This window comes from Malassezia globosa, assembly GCF_000181695.2.
Source record: "Malassezia globosa CBS 7966 chromosome Unknown mgl_sf_1.1, whole genome shotgun sequence".
NCBI lineage: Eukaryota > Fungi > Basidiomycota > Malasseziomycetes > Malasseziales > Malasseziaceae > Malassezia > Malassezia globosa.
The window spans coordinates 815215-834533 of NW_001849874.1; the positions used below are offsets into that span (position 1 = coordinate 815215).

The 19319-nt window shown below is 52.0% G+C and overlaps 7 protein-coding genes across 7 annotated transcripts; 4 read left to right on the plus strand and 3 right to left on the minus strand.

The window, feature by feature from the left end:
• Positions 1–199: 199 nt before the first annotated feature.
• On the plus strand, positions 200–4576 carry MGL_0373 (uncharacterized protein; the record flags this gene model as incomplete). The annotated part of the gene is made up of 1 exon (XM_001732546.1): positions 200–4576. One exon carries the CDS (start codon positions 200–202, stop codon positions 4574–4576), a length of 4377 nt encoding a protein of 1458 aa, XP_001732598.1.
• A 3086-nt stretch (positions 4577–7662) lies between these two features.
• Positions 7663–9016, plus strand: MGL_0374 (uncharacterized protein; the record flags this gene model as incomplete). Its single annotated transcript, XM_001732547.1, has 2 exons — positions 7663–8253; positions 8342–9016. 2 exons carry the CDS (start codon positions 7663–7665, stop codon positions 9014–9016), a joined length of 1266 nt encoding a protein of 421 aa, XP_001732599.1.
• A 237-nt stretch (positions 9017–9253) lies between these two features.
• Positions 9254–10249, minus strand: MGL_0375 (uncharacterized protein; the record flags this gene model as incomplete). Its single annotated transcript, XM_001732548.1, has 1 exon — positions 9254–10249. One exon carries the CDS (start codon positions 10247–10249, stop codon positions 9254–9256), a length of 996 nt encoding a protein of 331 aa, XP_001732600.1.
• A 783-nt stretch (positions 10250–11032) lies between these two features.
• On the minus strand, positions 11033–12895 carry MGL_0376 (uncharacterized protein; the record flags this gene model as incomplete). Its single annotated transcript, XM_001732549.1, has 1 exon — positions 11033–12895. One exon carries the CDS (start codon positions 12893–12895, stop codon positions 11033–11035), a length of 1863 nt encoding a protein of 620 aa, XP_001732601.1.
• A 444-nt stretch (positions 12896–13339) lies between these two features.
• MGL_0377 (uncharacterized protein) lies at positions 13340–15436 on the minus strand (the record flags this gene model as incomplete). Its single annotated transcript, XM_001732550.1, has 1 exon — positions 13340–15436. The coding sequence occupies one exon, from the start codon at positions 15434–15436 to the stop codon at positions 13340–13342; it is 2097 nt and encodes a 698-aa protein (XP_001732602.1).
• Positions 15437–15800: 364 nt separating this feature from the next.
• MGL_0378 (uncharacterized protein) lies at positions 15801–17468 on the plus strand (the record flags this gene model as incomplete). Its single annotated transcript, XM_001732551.1, has 1 exon — positions 15801–17468. One exon carries the CDS (start codon positions 15801–15803, stop codon positions 17466–17468), a length of 1668 nt encoding a protein of 555 aa, XP_001732603.1.
• Positions 17469–18191: 723 nt separating this feature from the next.
• MGL_0379 (uncharacterized protein) lies at positions 18192–18503 on the plus strand (the record flags this gene model as incomplete). The annotated part of the gene is made up of 2 exons (XM_001732552.1): positions 18192–18206; positions 18264–18503. 2 exons carry the CDS (start codon positions 18192–18194, stop codon positions 18501–18503), a joined length of 255 nt encoding a protein of 84 aa, XP_001732604.1.
• Positions 18504–19319: the final 816 nt, after the last annotated feature.

The window sequence follows — 19319 nt, forward strand, 5'->3', positions numbered from 1 at the left end:
AGTGGAGTGGAGTGGAGTGCTGGAAGTGCTTTCACATCACGACACTCACTGACGTTGGTAGAAAGGGCGTGCAAAGCTTAGCTGGTGATAACTGCGCGTGGAACTTTAGCCGTTGTTTTTCTTCTTCCAACTTAGACCAGCCCTGTGAACTCTTCTTTGCCACACACATATTGTGCGGCTTCGAGAGATCGCCTGAGCTATGGCGACGTCCGCGCCGACGTTCTCAGCGGCAGGAACACCATCGTTCTGTGCGCCAGCGAAGCTGAAAATCCTGCTGGTACCAGCAGCGCCACTTGAGCAGGCTGAATTTGAGCGTTGGAGTAGCTATGTGCGTGTCTGGGAGCATGTGAAGTTGACAGATGTGCCACGCACGTCGCGTCCAGTGCCGAGCAAGCCATTGTATGAACAGGGTGAGGTACACTTGTCGTTTGTGACGTCCAATGATCCAGCACATGTCTACTTGGCACCATTTCAGCTGCATCACAATGTACAAGGAGTGCTAGGACTTACAACGTATCCAGCGAAGTCGGCGAGTGACTTGGAGCGAGTGCCTGGACTGCTGCGCTCGCAATACCCACATGCACTCCTTCACCGCGTGTTGGCTTTTGATGTGCATGCGCGAGGCCAGACATCCAAGCCCGAGCGCGATGGAGATATGGCGGACGTATCGGCGGCACGTAGCGGGCACAGTGAGGCAGAGACGGAGGATGATGACGTGGGTGACATGGGCGCCGGGGCCGATTCTGGCGCTGGCGTCGGTGCTGCTGCGACTGCGGCAGGCGAGGCAGAGTTTGTACCAACAGCAGGGTCCCGTGGGCAACGAGAGAGCGGGCTTGTTGTGTTCCCAGCCGTGCGGCGTGATGCCAAAGATGTGCGGTTTTATGTTCGCACATACATCGCTGAATTCGTCGGCACACTGCTCGATCACCTCGATACACTAGTGGCGCAGCTGGATGAAAGCTCACTTGAGACACCACGAGAAACACTCACGGGCGCGCCCATGTTCAAACTGGTAACAGAGCGCCGCTTAGCTCCGCCACTCGAGCGCCGCATGTCGGCAGCGAGTGCTGCATCCAAAATGTTCGGACTGAAACGGAGCAAATCACCAGCGCAGCCGCCCCCTGCGTCGCTTCGACTGGTCAAAGTCAAAGCCGATGTCGCTATGCTCAATGGGTACCTATGGGATGCGCTCGAGCTGTACGACAGCATCTTGACGCTGCCAGGAAAAGAGCGCGCACTCGCCGGCGGACATGATGCGGTGTGGTTTGCTGGTGCGTTGGAAGGCTGGGCCGTCACGCGTTTACTGGTTGCGCGCTTGGGTGCCGATGCCGCCGAGCTTGCGCCATGCCTGTTGTATCCCCTGACGCCTGGAAAGGACAAAGAAGTACACGAGCCGACGCCGCCCGCACTTGCATGGCGCGACATCGCTGAAGCGTACTCGCTGGCGATGGCCATCTATAGCAAATGCCTTGCGCCACCGCAGGTCCAGCTCGAGGCGTTGCGTTCGATGACGAACGAGACGTCGCGTGACTATACGCCGCCGTATGTGTATGCGTGCGCATGCCTAAACTATGCGCGCTTCCTGCTCGCGCTCTTTGCATCGGGCGGCTGGAACAGCGAGGCATTTGACCAGCTCGTGTATGGCGGTGTGCCACCGACCCTCGATACGGGTGTCCCACTCACATTCGCTGAGCAGGCGCATCTCGCTGCTGTCTCTGGCATCTACCGGCACGAAGTGGCTGCAGCTGCCAATGCAGCCTTGACGCCGTCTCTGCCGCTGCTTCTCCCCTCCGATCAGCTGCGTGTGCTGAGCTCATTGCACCGCATCCTCAGCCTGCTGGGCTACACACGCCAAGTTGCTCACGTGTCGCGCACACTCGGCACGGTCGTGTGCAGTATGCTTGTGCGGACCATGCGCGTGCGTGCGAGCCAAGGCACGTCATCGAGCTCGTCGTCGAGCTCGTCGTCGGTCATCGAATTGTCGTGGGACAGCTTGGGCGATGCTCTTCGCTGGCACACGCCTCCAGGACCCATTCCTATCGCGGAACGAATCGACAGCGGTGTGTTTGCGTGTGCAAATCCAGCTCTCGTTCTGGGCCTTGTCGCATGTGACGCATACGGCATCGATCTACTGACATCGCCGCTTCTTCACGTTCCTACGACGCACATCCTTGAGCAGGCGCGTCGTCGTGTCTGCTCTCACGCTTACATGGACATACTCGCGTCCGCACTGGGGGAGAAGGAGGCGAAAGCTTGGCTGCCAACTCTGAGTGCGTGTGCTGCAACCGCTTGGCGCTCACGCACCTGCTTCGGCTGGCATGCTTTGCAGGTTCAGCTACTCAAGGATCTCATTGTGCAGTGCGAAGCGCTGGACGACCACCTCAGCCAGGTATTTTTCGCTGCGCTCCTTCTCCGCGACTTTGAGCTGGACGAAGCTGACCAAGTTGGGGGGGGCGAAGGGCTCAAACATGCATTGCCGCGTGCTCAGTGGCATGGCGCTCCGGGCTTGACACTCCGATACTGGGGACCCAGATCCCTCTTGCGTGCTATACAGCTCGAGCCCATGCCCGCGAGTCTCATGCCGGTCACGCGCGCGCGGCGCGACTTTGAGCCACGGCCACAGACAGATGCTTCAGACGATGGGCCACCCGGCCTCAACAACCCTTTTATCATGCGCACGTCCTTTCGTCAGGCTGCCAGCGCATCGAAAGAGTCGCAGTTTGTGATGAACGAGGTCCTGACGGTTCACGTGACACTGGTAAACCCATGGGCCATTCCACTACCGCTGTACGATGTGTACGTGCGCACAGAGGGTGTCCCTGTAAAGGCAGCGAACGGCGATTCAATCTCGGACGGTTTGCGTGCGCGATCCGACGCGACGCGTGCAGCCGCCGCCAACAGCCCTTCTTCACGTCCCCCAGCATCGATCCATGTGCTGGTGCCACCACGCGCCGTCCACACGCTTCGTCTTCCGCTGGTCCCGCTCGACACTGGTACACTGCAGATTCTCGGCCTGCATGTACGTCTATGGGGTGCTGAGCCGTGCGACTTGTTCGTGCCGCCAAGCATCGCTGCCATAAAAGACAACCTTCCCCGCCAAGTGGGTCTGGCAGCCCGCCCCGCCGCCGTACTCGTCCAGCACGTTGTCCATACACGTCCCGCAAACGAGGCGGAACTTGTCAAGACACTTGAACCACATCGTGCCGAGCCACTGACGTGCCGAATCCTGCCACAACTGCCGCGCATTCGTGCGTCGTTTCCAGAGCTTGGGCCGTCGGCACTTGTGCTCCAACATGGCCAGGAAACACGTGTGCGCGTCCGCTTGTGCAACACAAGTGCGGTGCCTGTGAATTTTGTGCGCTTCGAGTTCGAAGACAGTTGGCAACCTTCTGCTCGTGATGCTATTCTGCAACGTGGTCTCTTGCCTGCTGACGTGCATGAGCTTGAATGGCAGCTTTTGCATGCGCCTGTCATTTCAATCGACAACGACCCAGAACACCCAGAATCTTCCTTGGCCATTCCTCCGCACGCCTCCAAGGACGCTCGCTTCCTAATTCGCGCACGCTGCGACTGCCAATGGGCTCGTATCCGTGTATGGTACGGCAACACAGATGGCAATATGCCTTCAAAAGCAACATTACGCCTGCGCTCCGTCACACTGACGCTCCCACTCTCTGTCGAGCCTAGTATCGATCTAAGTTCTTTGGATGTCCAGCCTATTGAGCGCGATGTGGCTGAACGTCTTGCAGCTCTGATGTTGCGACGCAGCGACAGCAACGAACGACAGCCTTCTTCAGCCCCCGAGGCATATGGCATGACATCCTCGTGCGCGTTGGTCGCCATGGACTTGTACAATCACTCAGCATGGCCTCTGAGCGTCTGCTTGGACGTGCAAGCGGCCGAACATGTCTCATTACGAACTCATCACACACTCACGCCCGGCACAACCAGCCGTATTACCTTCCCATTCTCACAGCGCCACTTGACTCAGGAGGCGCTTTCTGCGCCGATTCCTCAGCTGTCGCCGCGCCAGTTCGTGGTGTCCCAAACGCCCCATTCAGAAACCCAAGTGGTACAGAACAAGGCGCAGTTCTGGGTCCGTGAAGCACTGCTCCGTTCTCTGGATGCCACATGGACAAACATGGAGACAGGAGTGCAAGGTCAAGTCACTTCACTTCGTGCTCTGTGGCCGATGCCGGTACATGTGCCCCTTCTTGTCGAGCCTAGCGTCAATGTTGACGTGACGGTCGAAGAGTGTGCTCCTGCCGATTCGACTCTACAAGTGTGCGTGCACGTTCGCGGAGCACGCTCGGCACACCGTGTACGCGTGTTCTTGGATTCGTGTTTGGCCAAAGAAAAAGCCAGTACACACGTGCTTGTAGCTGACGGCTCTTGGGATATCACCTATTCGGCCTATGATGTACAGCGAACAGGAGGCACGTTCACTTGGACACCAACCCTTTGTTTCTTGTCGCATGGCACTTGGACAGTCGCTGCGTACGCGCAAGTCACTTGGGATGCTTCCTCTGAGCCATTTACGTACACGAGTACGTCCCGATGCGTCACGATCGTGTAGCGCACACGCGTGGATGGCTCGTCACTCGTGATATCGCTCGGAGTATATATATACATATATACATTTATATTTATATATATATTTCTAGCTATGTCTATATGTATATTTCCTTGAAGGACGCCTTCGGATGAGAAACGAAAAAGACTCGTGGCATGTGGACCCGGACTCGTGCCACAAACCATTCATTTTCTTGTGTCCTGCCCTCATCACGATGGCAGAACGCTGGCGCCGTACGCTCAATCCCCTCGAGCATGGAGCAAGACCCTCACTTCAGTATTTGACCCTGCATCGTCCTCATGGACGACGCACCAACTTGACTGTTGTGGCTGCAGAAACAGAACACCAAGGGGGGCCGCGCGCGCCGTCTGTTCCACCCGACCGATCCAGTAGCAGCGATACCATTCATTCCAAACCAACAAGTTCTTCCTCGCCACGCTCGCCGCCACTGAAGCGGCTAACTTCAGAATCAGACGAAGAAACTTCTTCCATAAAGCGCGCACGCCTGTCGACCGCATCGAACACGCCCAAGTATCCCATCCCTCGACGCCGCGCTCGCCAACAACATCTAGTCCCTCAAAGCCCCTCGTCACCCTTTCTTGCCATAGGAGCGCCACACGCTGGCATCCACAGGTATCCGATCCCACGCAAGCCAGGCGCTGCTTGGATGCACACGCCACCTTGGCTAGTATCACCACCGTCGTCCTCTTCCACGCCTCTTTCGTCACCACTCCAATCATCCTCGCCACCCTCAACGACGGCAGCACGATCCTCACGCCCACCTCCTCTTCGACCTCCGCTGCAGTCACCAACTTTTCAACGAGCTCAATTTCCCATCCTGAGTGCTTCAAAACCTTACCAATCGCCGCCGACCATTCTGGTATCGCCCCCTGAGAATGACATCTCCATCATTCTTGCCAAATGCGCACATCCAGCGCATGCCATCCCCGTCGGTCCCGAATGGCAATTTGCTTTCGCGAGCAGTCTTCTTGCTCGAGATCAGATGGCATTTGAGAAACTCACTTGGCACATCGACATGACCTTTGCGCACTTCGCTACTTCCCACATGGAACATAGTCATCACCACCACGCTGACTTCGACGTGGCGACCCTTGCAAAGCACACGGCAAGGCAACTCGTCGCCCTCTTGACGCGTGCCTGGAAACCTACATGCACCGATGATTACACATATTCGCCACCAAGTTTCCGTTTATCGTCCACTGCGCGCGAATGGGCAGACGGTAAATGTATGAAGAATGCGCCATCGCATTACGTCCATTCTCTTTGGTGTCAACGGCTCTCTGCAGTCCTTGGTGCAGATATGACCGAAAAAATTAGTGAGCATATTTCTCAAACCATCTGGTACACGACAGTACGGGATGTTCGGCGACCGTATACGAGGCCTTTGCTCATGGCACACTTTTGCGCATATGTGCTGACTTACTTGAGCCGCTGGGAAGCTCACGAGGTTCATTATCACACTCGTCTCCTCCCAGTCAAACATTTAAGTTCACTTTCTCTGAAAACGCGCATCCGGGGTTTTGCACAGCATCAGCACGAGTCACATCTGTGCACGTCGACTATTTTGAGACTTGTCTTGCAGTCTACGCTTCAGACTAAACTGACAGCGATCGAGGTAAGAACACATGCATCGAAACAATCGACAGGCTTTCTTCAAGTACCAGGTATGCCTCCCTCTTCCTTTCATACAAGTGGTGGCAGCACATGGCCAAAGATTCCTGGTCTGCTTGCCGACGTCGAGGGTCCCGCGGTGATTGACGCTGCTCGCTTTGTTGGAGAGCTTGCAAGGTTGCACGTCATAGCAACGGAAGAAATAGTAAATCGCTGGCTTCAAGCAATTTTCCTTCATGAAATTCCATGGATTCAGGTGCCGATGCACGAGCTTGAAGCAGGATGTGCGTTGCTGCTCCTAACAGGAAGCCGGGAAACTGGCCTCGAGCAAGATGTTTTGAAGATGCAGGCTTGCTCGTTGCATGATCACCCAAGCGTTCTTCAACAAGACTTGAAATCTTCTTCACCATGCCGGTCTGTGCATGAAAAGTGCTTGTGTAAGCTAGAGGAGTTGCTTCATTCGCACTGGGTTCCTTGTACCTCGAAAAGTTGGTTGAAGGTGCGTGCTAGAATGTCGCAAGTGGAGAATTGACCCAATTTTCAGGACGTCGTGGCTATCGGTCGAAAGGGTTGGGCGTAGTGTTTCATTTTTCTTGGTCCCTTGAACGTTACTAGACCATCTCTCACCAGTTTAACCCAACTAACAACAAATTACAACCTGAAATGAAAGCTGGCATCAATGATCAAGCATACACGTTGGAATAGTGCCCAGAGTCAGATTTCGTCCCATCTCGTTATCATGATGTAGACCTGATAATGAATTTCGTCATAACTGATGAAATACCAGCTGTCCTAGTTAGTACAACGGTTAGTATATGTCGCTCTCACAAGGTAACTGTGTGGCGCCGACAAGACCCGGGTTCGACTCCCGGATTGGGAACTCTTTTTAATTCAACTCCTCTACTCTACTATAGAGTTAATATGTCTTCTTCTACAAGTATCTTCAACAGTTCCTCCTAATTAGTACAGCGGCTAGTATATGTCGTTTTCATCTCTATGAAAGCGCCGACAAGACCCGGGTTCGATTCCCGGATTGGGAACATTTTTGTCCATTTACTTTCTAACATTAATGGAATATATACATTACTCTCCATCTGGAGTGCAAGTTCCTCCTAGTTAGTACAACGGTTAGTATATGTCGCTCTCACAAGGCAACTGTGTGGCGCCGACAAGACCCGGGTTCGACTCCCGGATTGGGAATCCTTTTTTAGTTCATAAATTTTGGTGAAAGAGAAGAGTTTTTGGTCGGGTTGGGATTAATAAGGCGTATTGGCAATCTCTTCAGGCTGCTCTCTGTGGGTTTCAGAAGTGCAAGATCGCTTGCGTAGCCGGTGGAGTGCTCGAGCACGTGGGTTTGTCAAGGTCTGTGCATATTCGTGGTTCTCGACATAGGAATATGTTCACGAGTAAGAGACAAGAATGGCATAATTGTCGCTCTTTAATTATTTGAAAACGTGATGCTGTCATCTCTGTTGGATCGACTCTACGCTTTAACTCAGAACAAGCACAAAAGTGTATGGACGTTAGGGTTTCTAATAGGCCTAGCCACAGGTCTAGGTGCATTAGCCTTTTCCAAAATGCACAAGGCATTTGTGTACGCATACGTTCGACGGAAAGTACTCCGGGTCTCGCCCAAACATGCTGCAAAAGCTTGCCCATATCAGGATGAGTTTCAGCCCATTGAGTTAGTGCGAGGAGGCTCGATTGTGTCAGGTGTTGAAGGACTGATAGGCAACACACCTCTAGTGCGAATTCAGAGTCTCTCTGACTTGACAGGCTGCGACATTTTGGGAAAGGCCGAGTTCCTCAATCCAGGTGGCAGTCCAAAGGACCGTGTTGCATTACAGATCATCAAGGAAGCCGAAGACAGTAATGAACTCGTCCCCAACGTTGGCTCATGGATCTTTGAAGGAACTGTGGGTTCTACCGGGATCTCATTGGCCACATTGGCGTGCGCGAAGGGCTACAATTGTTGCATTATCGTACCAGATGATGTTGCAGAGGAAAAGGCTACTCTTCTTCGTCGGCTTGGGGCCAAGGTGGAATGTGTACGTCCACGCGGCATAGTCGATCCTCGGCATGTACGTTATTATGTTGTGAAGAAGAATTTTTGTGTTGACGCATCTTTTCGTACAGTTTGTGAATGAGGCTCGTTTCCGCGCACAGCAATGGATGCCCAGTGATAACGAACCTTATGCTCGTGCTTACTTTGCTGATCAGTTCGAGACCAATGCTAACTTTTACGCACATTACGATCACACAGGGCCAGAGATTTGGTCCCAAACCCATGGGCGAATTGATGCCTTTGTCGCTGGTACAGGGACTGGTGGCACATTGTCTGGTGTATCGGCGTATTTGAAAGAGATGTGCGCCGCGCATGATGATCAAAGCATGTTAGCCTCATCGATCTTGACGGTTGCAGCAGATCCACCAGGCTCAGGTGTGTACAATCGAATCAAATACGGCGTCATGTACAGTGAGACGGAAGCAGAGGGCACGCGCCGACGGCACCAAGTCGACTCGGTTGTCGAAGGAATCGGCTTGAATCGTTTGACACGCAATTTAGAGATGGGACTCCCTTTCATTGACACGGCGGAGCGCGTGTCTGATGATGAAGCCGTTCGCATGTCCCGTTGGCTTGCTAAGCATGATGGTCTGTTCCTGGGCTCGTCGTCAGCAGTGCATTGTGTGGCTGCTGTACGAACGGCGTTGCGACTGAAACAGACCATGGCCCAATCACACCCAGGTGTCAGACCAGTCATTGTCACCATCCTGTACGTATGCAGTTGGTCCACGCGAGAACCTTTCTAACAAAGCCGATGCAGTGCTGATTCTGGTGCCCGACACTTGTCCAAGTTCCAGAATGATGATGCTATGCAACAGCGCGGCCTTCGCATTGACTGCGACATTTCCGATATACTTTCTCTACAGGATGCGACCTAACGGGCTTCGTAATGGGCGAGTATTTGATGCTGTAATTGATTTTTGTGAGCGAGCAAACGATGGTGTTCTTGTAGACGACGCTGTAAGTGCTCCGCAGCTGTTGAATCAGTATCCGGAATTCGAGCGGGGTGGTCGGGATTGGAGAGCGGGTAGAAAAGGAGAGAGAAAGAGATGCGAGTAGAAATGACAAACACTAGTTCTCAACAACATACCTTCCAATAACACAGCAATTTCACTATAGGCGGCGGACCGATTCTCACCACCCATTTCGTCCGCCGAAACCCTCGATTCCTCGATTGTGGATCTTTCTAGACTCGGAAGGACCGATGCAAGCATGTCATAACCTTTACGAATATTTGCACGTCGCTTTTGCTCTGACGCAATATGGTTCGCCTTTTTCTCAGCATCACTCAGCAAGCCCTGATTCGAGGACTTGCGTCTATACTTTGCCTCCTGGATGATCATCGGTGCATCTTCAGATAGGCTCAAGTCGCCCGACGCAAATGCTTCTTCCAGCTTGCGTTTCCGCTCGCGTAAATGATCAAGGTGTGGCTGATCGCGTGTTCCTTCAGGTTCAAAAAGCGAGTGCAAGGAGCGAGGCACACGATCGATGACCTGCTCCGTCTGTATAGGGGGAAGACTTGTTGGATCCAAGTCTTCCAGCAATTCAGGCGCGACAGAAAAAGATGACTCCGGCAACACACGCATCGGTGCATGCAGAGGTTTTGAGGAAGACCCTGACGATGCTGATGAAAAGCAATGCGCTGGTATATAAACAGACGAGGTGCTGGGCAAATGTGTTGGCTGGAATCCTGGCACAGGGGCAGGCAAAGGGACGTGTCCAGGACCTGGAATAGGTGTTGTCTCCATGGATGACCACTCCTGCATACCTCGTTGTTCCGCTGGGGGCGTCTGCCTGAGAGGAGGCGGCACAATTTGTGCGCGGTGTGCATAGTCAAATGGTCGGCGTGCATAGCGCTGTGACGAATATGGATGTGGCATAGACCGAAGTGGTGTTCCTGGAGCCAAACGTTCGCGCTGATACCAGTGGAAATGTCGTGGGTTGCCCTGTTCATACAGGCGCCATGCCCACGGCGCCATATGGATCTGACTTACTCGAGGAGCCAAATCGAGCTTTTTGGGTGGAATGTAAGTATGAAATTTGCTGCGAACGCCAGTTAAGATCTTTGTACAAGCTACCTTGCGCCCGTAGAGGCACGCCTCGACTTGACTTTGGCGTCCACATGGGGCTGGAGAGTGGCCGCGTCTCACTGCCAGGCGAGGAAAGGAAGGACGGCTTTTGCCGTAAGATTGTATCTTTCTCGAGGCTGCGAAGATATCAAATATGGCAGCAACGACTGGCTCTGTGGATGGGAGAGCACATCGTACTGATCCATATGGGAAGTCCAATGCATATTCACCTTGTCCAAAGCTGCCTGTACCGGCTGTGGCGGCTCGCTCAGATTTGGACGTACTCGAGGCATCTCGACGCTTTTAGAGCACTCGCCTTGTTGTTCTAGCACGCCCATTTGTACAAAAAACTAAAATTTTGACAATTTGGGAGCACTCACTTTGACATGGCAACAATGCAAGGCACCTTTTTCGCACTCAATCTCTCGCCTGCTCTCTTTCTGGCCTCCTGTTCTTCCTCCGATGGTTGATAAGTCTTCTGTCTTCTGGACTCGTGCCACTGTAATTCATTCCCTCCGGCCGCGCGTCTCCGACCGGTGGAAAGGCAACTGCGAGGAAAACCCAATTAGCATTAGTCATCCTATGGACCCCATTACTATCCACACACAGTTGACTACACCAGCACGTACTACTACTACTACTCATAACTATGTAGGTGCATTAAAATGTTCATTGATACGTTCATTTGTTTATTCAGCAGCCATCCTTGTAGTCGTTTTTGGGCCACATCATATGGTGCGAAGAATTCAGGAACGATGTCAAGTTGTTGTTGTAATACAAGTCTTGATTCCGCTTGATATAATCGGCAGTCGGGTGGTCGCTTGGATCACATGAAACACGCTTCGAGCCAGGCTTCTGGTACACACGCACATGTTCGACAGCCAAATGTGCAGGAAATTGGATGTCGTCCCAATCGATATCCTGGAAACCACTTGAAATACCCAAGTTGATGATAATTGACATAGGTTCCTTCGGGAAGGTTCGCCAGGAAATTTGGGTCTTCTCATCGGGCGAAAGAGCACCTTGATACAATGTCCATGAAGGCTTGCCGTCCATGTACCAAGTGATATAACCGTTTCCTTGGTTATCGAAATCCGGATCGTATTCGACCCCGATGATTGTTGGTTTAGCGTCCGTGCCGAAGAAGGCCGAGTCAGGCACTCGCGTCACACACGACAAGGCTTCTTGAGTTTCCCCGCCCGACCAAGGATTCCTCTTCGTAATGTCTGAATCGTAGATGTGGTAAGAAGAACTGTTCCCATACCACTTGTAGTTGGCATCAAAGGGGGCAACTTGGTATGACTGTGATGCTTGTGAACGCCCGTCGCTCACTTGGATCTCATAAATGTCTAGCTCAGGCGCGGATCGTGCTGTTTTGCGGTCTGGGCCCGGATGGTCTTGGTCTGCACATGTACAGGATGGGAAGCGCATACCCGGCAAACTAGAGATGTTGTGAGTCTTGCCGAAGGTTTTCGCGTGCAAAGCAGCTTTAGGACCGTCGCGATCCGAATTTTGTTGGTACGGTAAGATACCAAGATCGCATGATTCATATGCATATGGCCACAAACCTTCAGTCGAAGCCAGGAAGCCAGGTCGGCCCAGGTTTCCCATGAGCCAGAAGCCCGGCCAGTATCCCTGCGTGGACGGCTTCGCTGGAAGAATAACGCTCGCTTCGATATACCCGCCCTGAAAACAAAATTTGTTCCACGACTGGAGCATGCCTGAGCGAAAATGGGTATTGTGCTCATTGTACTGGTCCATTGTGATGAACAGCTTGCCATCTTTTGTGACCATAGCTTCTGGCGTGTACCATTCATAATCAAAGGTAGCCTTGTAGTAGAAGTTTCCGCCTTCCCAAAAAGGGTCATCACCTGGCCAAAATGTGCGTCCCTCCTTTTCGAATTCATCGCTGAACACGAGTTCCCAATCTGTGCCGTCTGTGGCCACCTTCTTAGTATATGCCTCCTTCGGAGTATCAGGATCAATGAGGCCTCGAATAGGAAGCGGTTGTGGTTTGACGTCGGTAAGGTAAGAGTTTTTTCCTTTGTTGAATGTCCCGCTGAAGTTGGCGATGATCGGATAGCCGACAAACAACATCAATAGTGCGAGCGCAATGATGGCAATGGTCATGACGTTCACACATCCACGCCAGGTAGGCCGGTAAGAGTGCGCATCCACATTTTTGTCCGGGATATGCAAATAATCATCAGGTTCAGCTTGCATAGGATGTAAAACGACCATCCCGCGGCTCCGCGGCTGGTAAGTTTGTGTGCTAATGGGTCGTTTTTTCACGCTTGAGTGATCCAGGAACGATGAATTCTCTGCACTCTGTGATAGAGTTTTCCTCCTAGACGCAGGCGTCGACCCAACCGTCACACCTGCCTCCAAGTCCTGTGACATGTTATGTTGCATCGAGGGAGGCACTGTCGAAATATACGCATGCGAATCTGTCAAATCCTCAGCTGATTCCCATGCGCCGTCATCAGAAAAGCTGTTTCGCCACTCTTGACTAAGTTCTGTAGTAGCTTCATCGCGCAAATCGCCATATGATCGCATATGCTGACGTGTTCGTCGAGATTGTGGTCGTCCAGTAATTTCATGATCGGCCAACATACTGTAATCTTGTAGGCGATTACGAGATCGCTTGCGACCTGGAGCCATTGCTTCATATCGCTGTGCCATATCTGCCTAGTTGAGGGCAGTTAGGGTTTGTGCTACTATAGCTGCTGATGGTGTTGATGCCGACGCAGTGTTTGGGCCTTCCTCAACGCCGAGCACAGAATACGACAAAAAGAGTAATTTTGTGGTGAGACGCAGCGCGCGTGCTGTTGTGGCAATGCGTTGTGGTGGAGGCATGCGGCGCCCACTATGTTATGCATACAATCAGTCCAATTAAATAATTCACACGTTGTGGGCCCCAAGGAAGTCCGGGACTCCTATTGCAGGGGAAATTTATTTCACACGCCTCCGGTCAATAACAACACTTACGCAGGGCGAGCACTAAATTAATTGTCCTACGGCCACAGGCGGCGTCCAAGGACGTTGAGTAACAACAGCGGCACTCGCCGCTGCCGCAGTTGTATTCATAGATCCCGATGCAGAGGATGGAGCAGGTGCCGTTGTAGCTGTCGCAGGTGCACCAAGCCTTTGTTGCTCCGTGTCATGATTAATAACCCCGTCGGGGCTCCGTGAAACGTCAAGTGTGTCACTCTGAGGCAACAGCAGCGCACTTGCATCGGTCATGGTGTAATATTGCGGGGGCGCACGGTGCATGTGGGTACTCGCATGAGAACGAGAAGCTTCCTCCAATGCAGGTGAATCCGGCATGTATCTTGGCTTCACATTCTGCATCCAAATAGACGGCTGCTGATGAAAGACAGTGACGAGGCTCGATCCATGCAGAAGGAGTTGATCGAGTAAGTGGTTCTCCATGCGATCGAATGCACCCTCAAACGGTACAATTTCTGCAAAGACGACTGACGAAGCCAAATCAGCCTCAAGTGTAAGCAAACGGGTATAGAAGAAGCCTCGGTCGCGACAGTCTGGGTTCGTCGCTTGCTCTGTAGCCCATCGAAGTACTTTTTGCACGGGATCTGCACCAGCTTTTGGCTTGCGGAGAAATAACTTCACTGTCGCAGTCATCAAAGCGAGCTGTACTTCAGCTGGCTCGTCGAGAAATGTGGGAATATAGTGGCCCAGCAGCTGCTCACACCGGTCTATGCGATGCACGTAGTGACCCAGAATCCATATCATCGACACCTTCGCTTGCGGCTCATCTAACTGAGGAATGTGCTCACATAGTACGGATACAATGTAACCGTATCGATCAGGATACTTGCGCAGAATGTCCTTGATAACGATGATAGATTCCTGCAGCGCATACTGCACGTTATTCTGCAAGATGTTTTCCAACGCGGCCATACATGCATCGGCAATCGAGTCCCATTTTAGAGCCAGGCGACCAAGGACGTTGATTGCTTTACGCGAGACATCCACGCTGATGTCACTTGCACACTCTTGCAGCTCATCAACGACTTGCGCGGCATTCTCACACGTCGTTAGGCGATATATGATGTCCAGTTTCACTAACTTGACGTACTCGGGATCATTGTATGTACAGAAAAAGTGCGCAAGCTCCGATGCTAGGATAAGTGGTCGTCGTTGGACGATGAGTTGGACATTCTTCAGAATCGTGAACAAAATCTCGGGCGGCTCCTGCATGTGCTGCACAAGAATACGGCTGATCCATCGACATAGCGCATTTTTGCGTTCGGGATCGTGAATATAGTTCAGCAAATATAGAGCGACTTTGGTGGCCGTCATGGCTAGTGTCGGACTGCGTAGCTGCAGGTGTCGCGATATCGTATCAACCAGCATATGGGCCTCTTGCGCTGTCTGTGGAATGTAAAACATAAGTACCTCCAAAATATATGTTTGTCCCCATTCCGAGCACTCGAGTAGACGGCCCGCGAGGTTATTTGCCTGCTTAAAATTCAGGTTTAATTGGATCGTGGTGCTTCTCTCGGAGATATCAAACAGGGCAGCAACAGCACTAGTCAGTACCTCTTTATGGGAGTCCATCATCATCGCATTCAATTTTTCAATAAACCCGCTTCGCTCCATTAGCGGAGCGTCAAACTTGTGCATTTTTGCCACACACATGGCTGCTGTCTTCCGCACATACGCATTTTTATCGAACAATCCTCTCCGCACAGGATCAAGAAGCGCTTGGACCATATCAGGAGTCAGTAACGACGACATGGTGCGCAGTGCTAATGCACGTATCATGGCGTCCTGGCTGAGTGCATCTTGGACAAACTTGTCGATACACATTGGCAAGGGTTCTTTCTTCGCCATCCCGTAATTCGACAAGTACAGATACACCATCTTCTTCATACCCAACTCTTGAATGTCTAGGCAATCTATGACGCTGCTGAAAAGCGAGCTCATGTCGTTGCCCATAGATGCATTCGCAATAATGCGTTTCATGACTGCCATTTTCCGAGATACTGCCTTTTTGTCGCCGACCAAGTCCATCCGCAATTCATCAGGACTACTATATTGGAAGTACTTGTCATGCCGGTTCAAATCCGTCATGAGGCTCTACGATGCGTTGCATTCACAAGAGGCCCAGTTCGTGTCGTCACGATCAATCCACGCCCAACCCCATCCCTCAACCATTGGCGGAGATATAAGCTGATCCCTCCACTCACCGACATAAGGGCTTGTCTCTGCGCCCCTCCGCTATGAATTTCGAGCACCAAGATGGTCCCAATTCTGCCTCGTCGGCTCGCGTTGGCAGGCACACACATGCATCACGTGCATCTTTCCAAAAAGTTTTCCTCGCCCTTGATGGATTGTGACGGCTACGGCCACTAGGCGGCAGTAGTGAACTCGCCGACATTTTTTTATTTTCTGCTGTCGACAGCCAGGCTGCCGTTGGTCTGTGTCGACGACAGCGATGGAGTATCAACCATTGAGGGCGCCGCCAACGGCTGTTGCTGCCCCATCGTTCCAGTCGCATTCCGAGTCGTCATACTGGAGAAATCAGTTCCAGTCACCAATTTTTCTCAAGGAATTTGCGCCAGTGACTTGCATCCATTTCGTACCACACACTCATGCATCGGGCGATGAGCTAAGTATGAATGGCGCTTCTGCGTCCGTTGCTGGGTCTCGTGGCCGTTTTGCAGTAACGACAGGAACACGCGTTCAGATATACAGTATGCGCACGAGCCGCGTCGTGAAAACGATCACCCGGTTCAAAGATGTGGCTCGCAGTGCCCATTTCCGCTCGGACGCTCGTCTGCTCGTGGCCGGTGAAAATACTGGTAACGTTCAAGTGTTTGATACCAACTCGCGCACGATCCTTCGTTCGTTTCAAGGCCATCAGATGCCTGTTCATGTTTCGAAATTCTCGCCTGATGTGACACAAGTGCTCACTGCGTCTGATGACCGCACCGTGCGTATGTGGGACATGCCGGAGCAGAAAGAGACGTGCAGATTCGATGCACACTCAGATTACGTACGTGCGGGCGTTGTATCGCCCGAAAATCCGAGTGTCATAATGTCCGGTTCGTACGACGGAACCGTGCGTCTATGGGACATGCGTATGAGTGAGCAGAACGGACAGGCAATGCGCATGGACCATGGCGCTCCGGTTGAAGATGTGCTTGTTTATCCAACAGGGGGTAGCGGGATAGCTGTGAGTGCTGGCGGGCCGTTCCTTCGGGTGTGGGACTTGCTGAGCGGCGGGCGATGCATGCACACGATATCGAACCACCAGAAGACCATCACCAAGCTAGCACTGTCAGTTGACTCAGGTGCGGGCTTTACAGCCGACGGAAGCAGCGGAGGCATGCGCTTGCTGAGTGGCGGTCTCGACCACCTGGTCAAGGTGTATGATCCAGCACAGGACTATCGCGTCACACATACCATGCGGTATCCGGCGCCGATTTTGAGTCTAGCGGTCAGTCCTGACGAAAGTCATATCGCCGTGGGAATGTCCGACGGTACTTTATGCATTCGGAAGCGTGAACTCAAGGCTAGCGAGCTTGAGAGCCGGCAGCGTCGGCATGCCGCATTCCGCACGGGTGCATATCAACATTTTGCCGATACGAATAGTACTGCCCCTGTGCGAGCCAGTGCTGCGACGAAAGTCGATGAGCTTTCAGTGGAGTCAACTCGTCGACAACGTCTTAAGCGATATGATCAGCTTCTTAAGGCATTTCGGTACCGCGACGCATTGGATGCAAGCTTACAACAAGGTGTACCGGCTAGCGTGACATTTGCACTCATCATGGAACTTATTCGCCGCTCGCCTAGCGGACAAGCTGACGGTCTTCGACGTGCCGTTTCTGGTCGCGACGATATAACGTTGGAACCATTACTTCGTTTCTTGCTACGGCATGTGACGAACCCGCAATACACAAACCTTGTCTGTGATACCCTAAACATGATTATCGATACATATGCATCGGTACTTGGCCAATCGCCCATTATTGACGATCTGTTCGGTCGGATCTGGGCTAAGCTCGGTGAGGAAATGCGCCTTCGAACGCAACTCTTCCAGGTAAATGGTGCATTGGAGATGCTTCTTGCTCGTTCTGCTCTTAGTGCTGCCATGTCGTAGGTATAAGTGTAAGTTGTAGGAGATAAAAAGAAAGAAAGGGACAGAAAGAGAGAGAGAGAGAGAGAGAGAGAGACAGGTCATTGAATTGTTAATTACCTAGGCCACTACTTTGGATCCGAGGACTTCCTTGCCGGTGTTCTTGATTTTTTCCAGAACTGTATCAAACGGTACGAAGCCTTCGACATCAACTGACTGTTTCTCCAGGCTCACGGAGTATGAAGTAACACCTGTCGTTAATCCCCTCTTGCAATGCCACAAAACACCCGTACCATCGAGTTTACCGAGCACACGGTCAATAGCTCGGGAGCATGCCTCGCAGCTCATCTTCACATCAAAGTGATACTTGTGCATCTATTCAGCAAGCATGAGCTATTGCGCATTATCCCATATGTGTGCATACCTCTGTCATGATGCGTGGTGGTGGGATGTCCTGTTCAACGAAATAGAACTGTCGGTCCCAATCTCGTGTGTGTGCACCTTGAGTACACACTGACGTTCATGCCAGAAATTGTCCGTTCATGGGTGGCTCGTGTGCCTGTGGGCGTTGAGCACTTGCATATTCGTGCATAATTGTGTATGACGTAACACACACCCACATCTCGTAACAACTATACTCATTCACGTGACTTTGAGACAAGGTCCGCGAGTCTCACCCAGGAAAGCCACAAGGTTCCTCTAGTTGCGTGTATCGTTTGGACTTGCCCTACCGATACCTAACCCGATATGGAGAACGACCACGTATGTGTGCCAGTACATGCGAGAAAAGCCAGGACAATGGATACTAATACAGTGTAGGGTGAGCTTGTTGATCTTTACGTGCCTAGGAAGTGCGCTGCCTCCGGCCGTCTGATCGAAGCTAAGGACCACTCGTCGGTTCAGATCGCCGTGTGCGACGTGGACGAAAACGGCAAGATGATCCCGGGCTCGACCACCAACATTCCTATCTCTGGTGCTATTCGTCACCATGGCGAGAGCGATGACTCGCTGAACCGTATCGCGCAACAGATGGGCTGTATGTATTTTAGCGCGCTGTGAATACCAAACAGTCATTTGGTGTCGATAACAACGTGGTTCCCGTTATTATCGTGACCAATCTTTGCATCTCGTATTGGAATCGCGCGTTGACATCCCTGCCTCTCTCACCTGTCCTCTTGTTTTTGAAGCCAGCACCGCTTATTGTAACATGGTTTGCGCATCAAGAGCATGGATAACACTAATGACCCGCTTCAGACAGTCTGCGCTTAGCCGCGGGATCATTCTCCCTCATCTACAACGGCAAGGGCAGGATTCCATGAAGTAACGAAGCGAAGATTATGTTTGCTGGCAGCGGAATAAGAGCTCGCTTGCTCGTTCTTGGTGAGCTTGTCGAGTGTCAGACCTCTGCTACATATGGCTCTATGTGTTATCCGTGCTGATGGATTGCAACACTATGATATGTCAGGCGGTGCAAAAGATCAAACGGTTGGCACAGGTTGAGGAAAGATGGGCGTGTCTATGTGCATTCTTTTGGGGAAACTTGTGAAGGTGATCTGCTTGGATATTCTCTCAGCGTGTTAAGAATATGACAAGGAGTGTAACAGTACTAACATGAACAGTGATTAAGAATGTGTGGTCGTACCAGCAGCAGTAAATCATGCCATACAAAACTAAAAGAAATGTGATTCTGTCTGCAAAAGAGTGACAATGTGTCACCTTTTAGCGTAGAAAGGGATTGATAGTGTTCTATTCCCGTGTGCATATGTATGCAAGTATCATGATTGCTATATGTATGTACGAAGCAAAATGCCACATTAGGGGACCTCATTTTACCAACCGTATACCATGCAACAGCTGCATTTGCTGTGTGAGGCG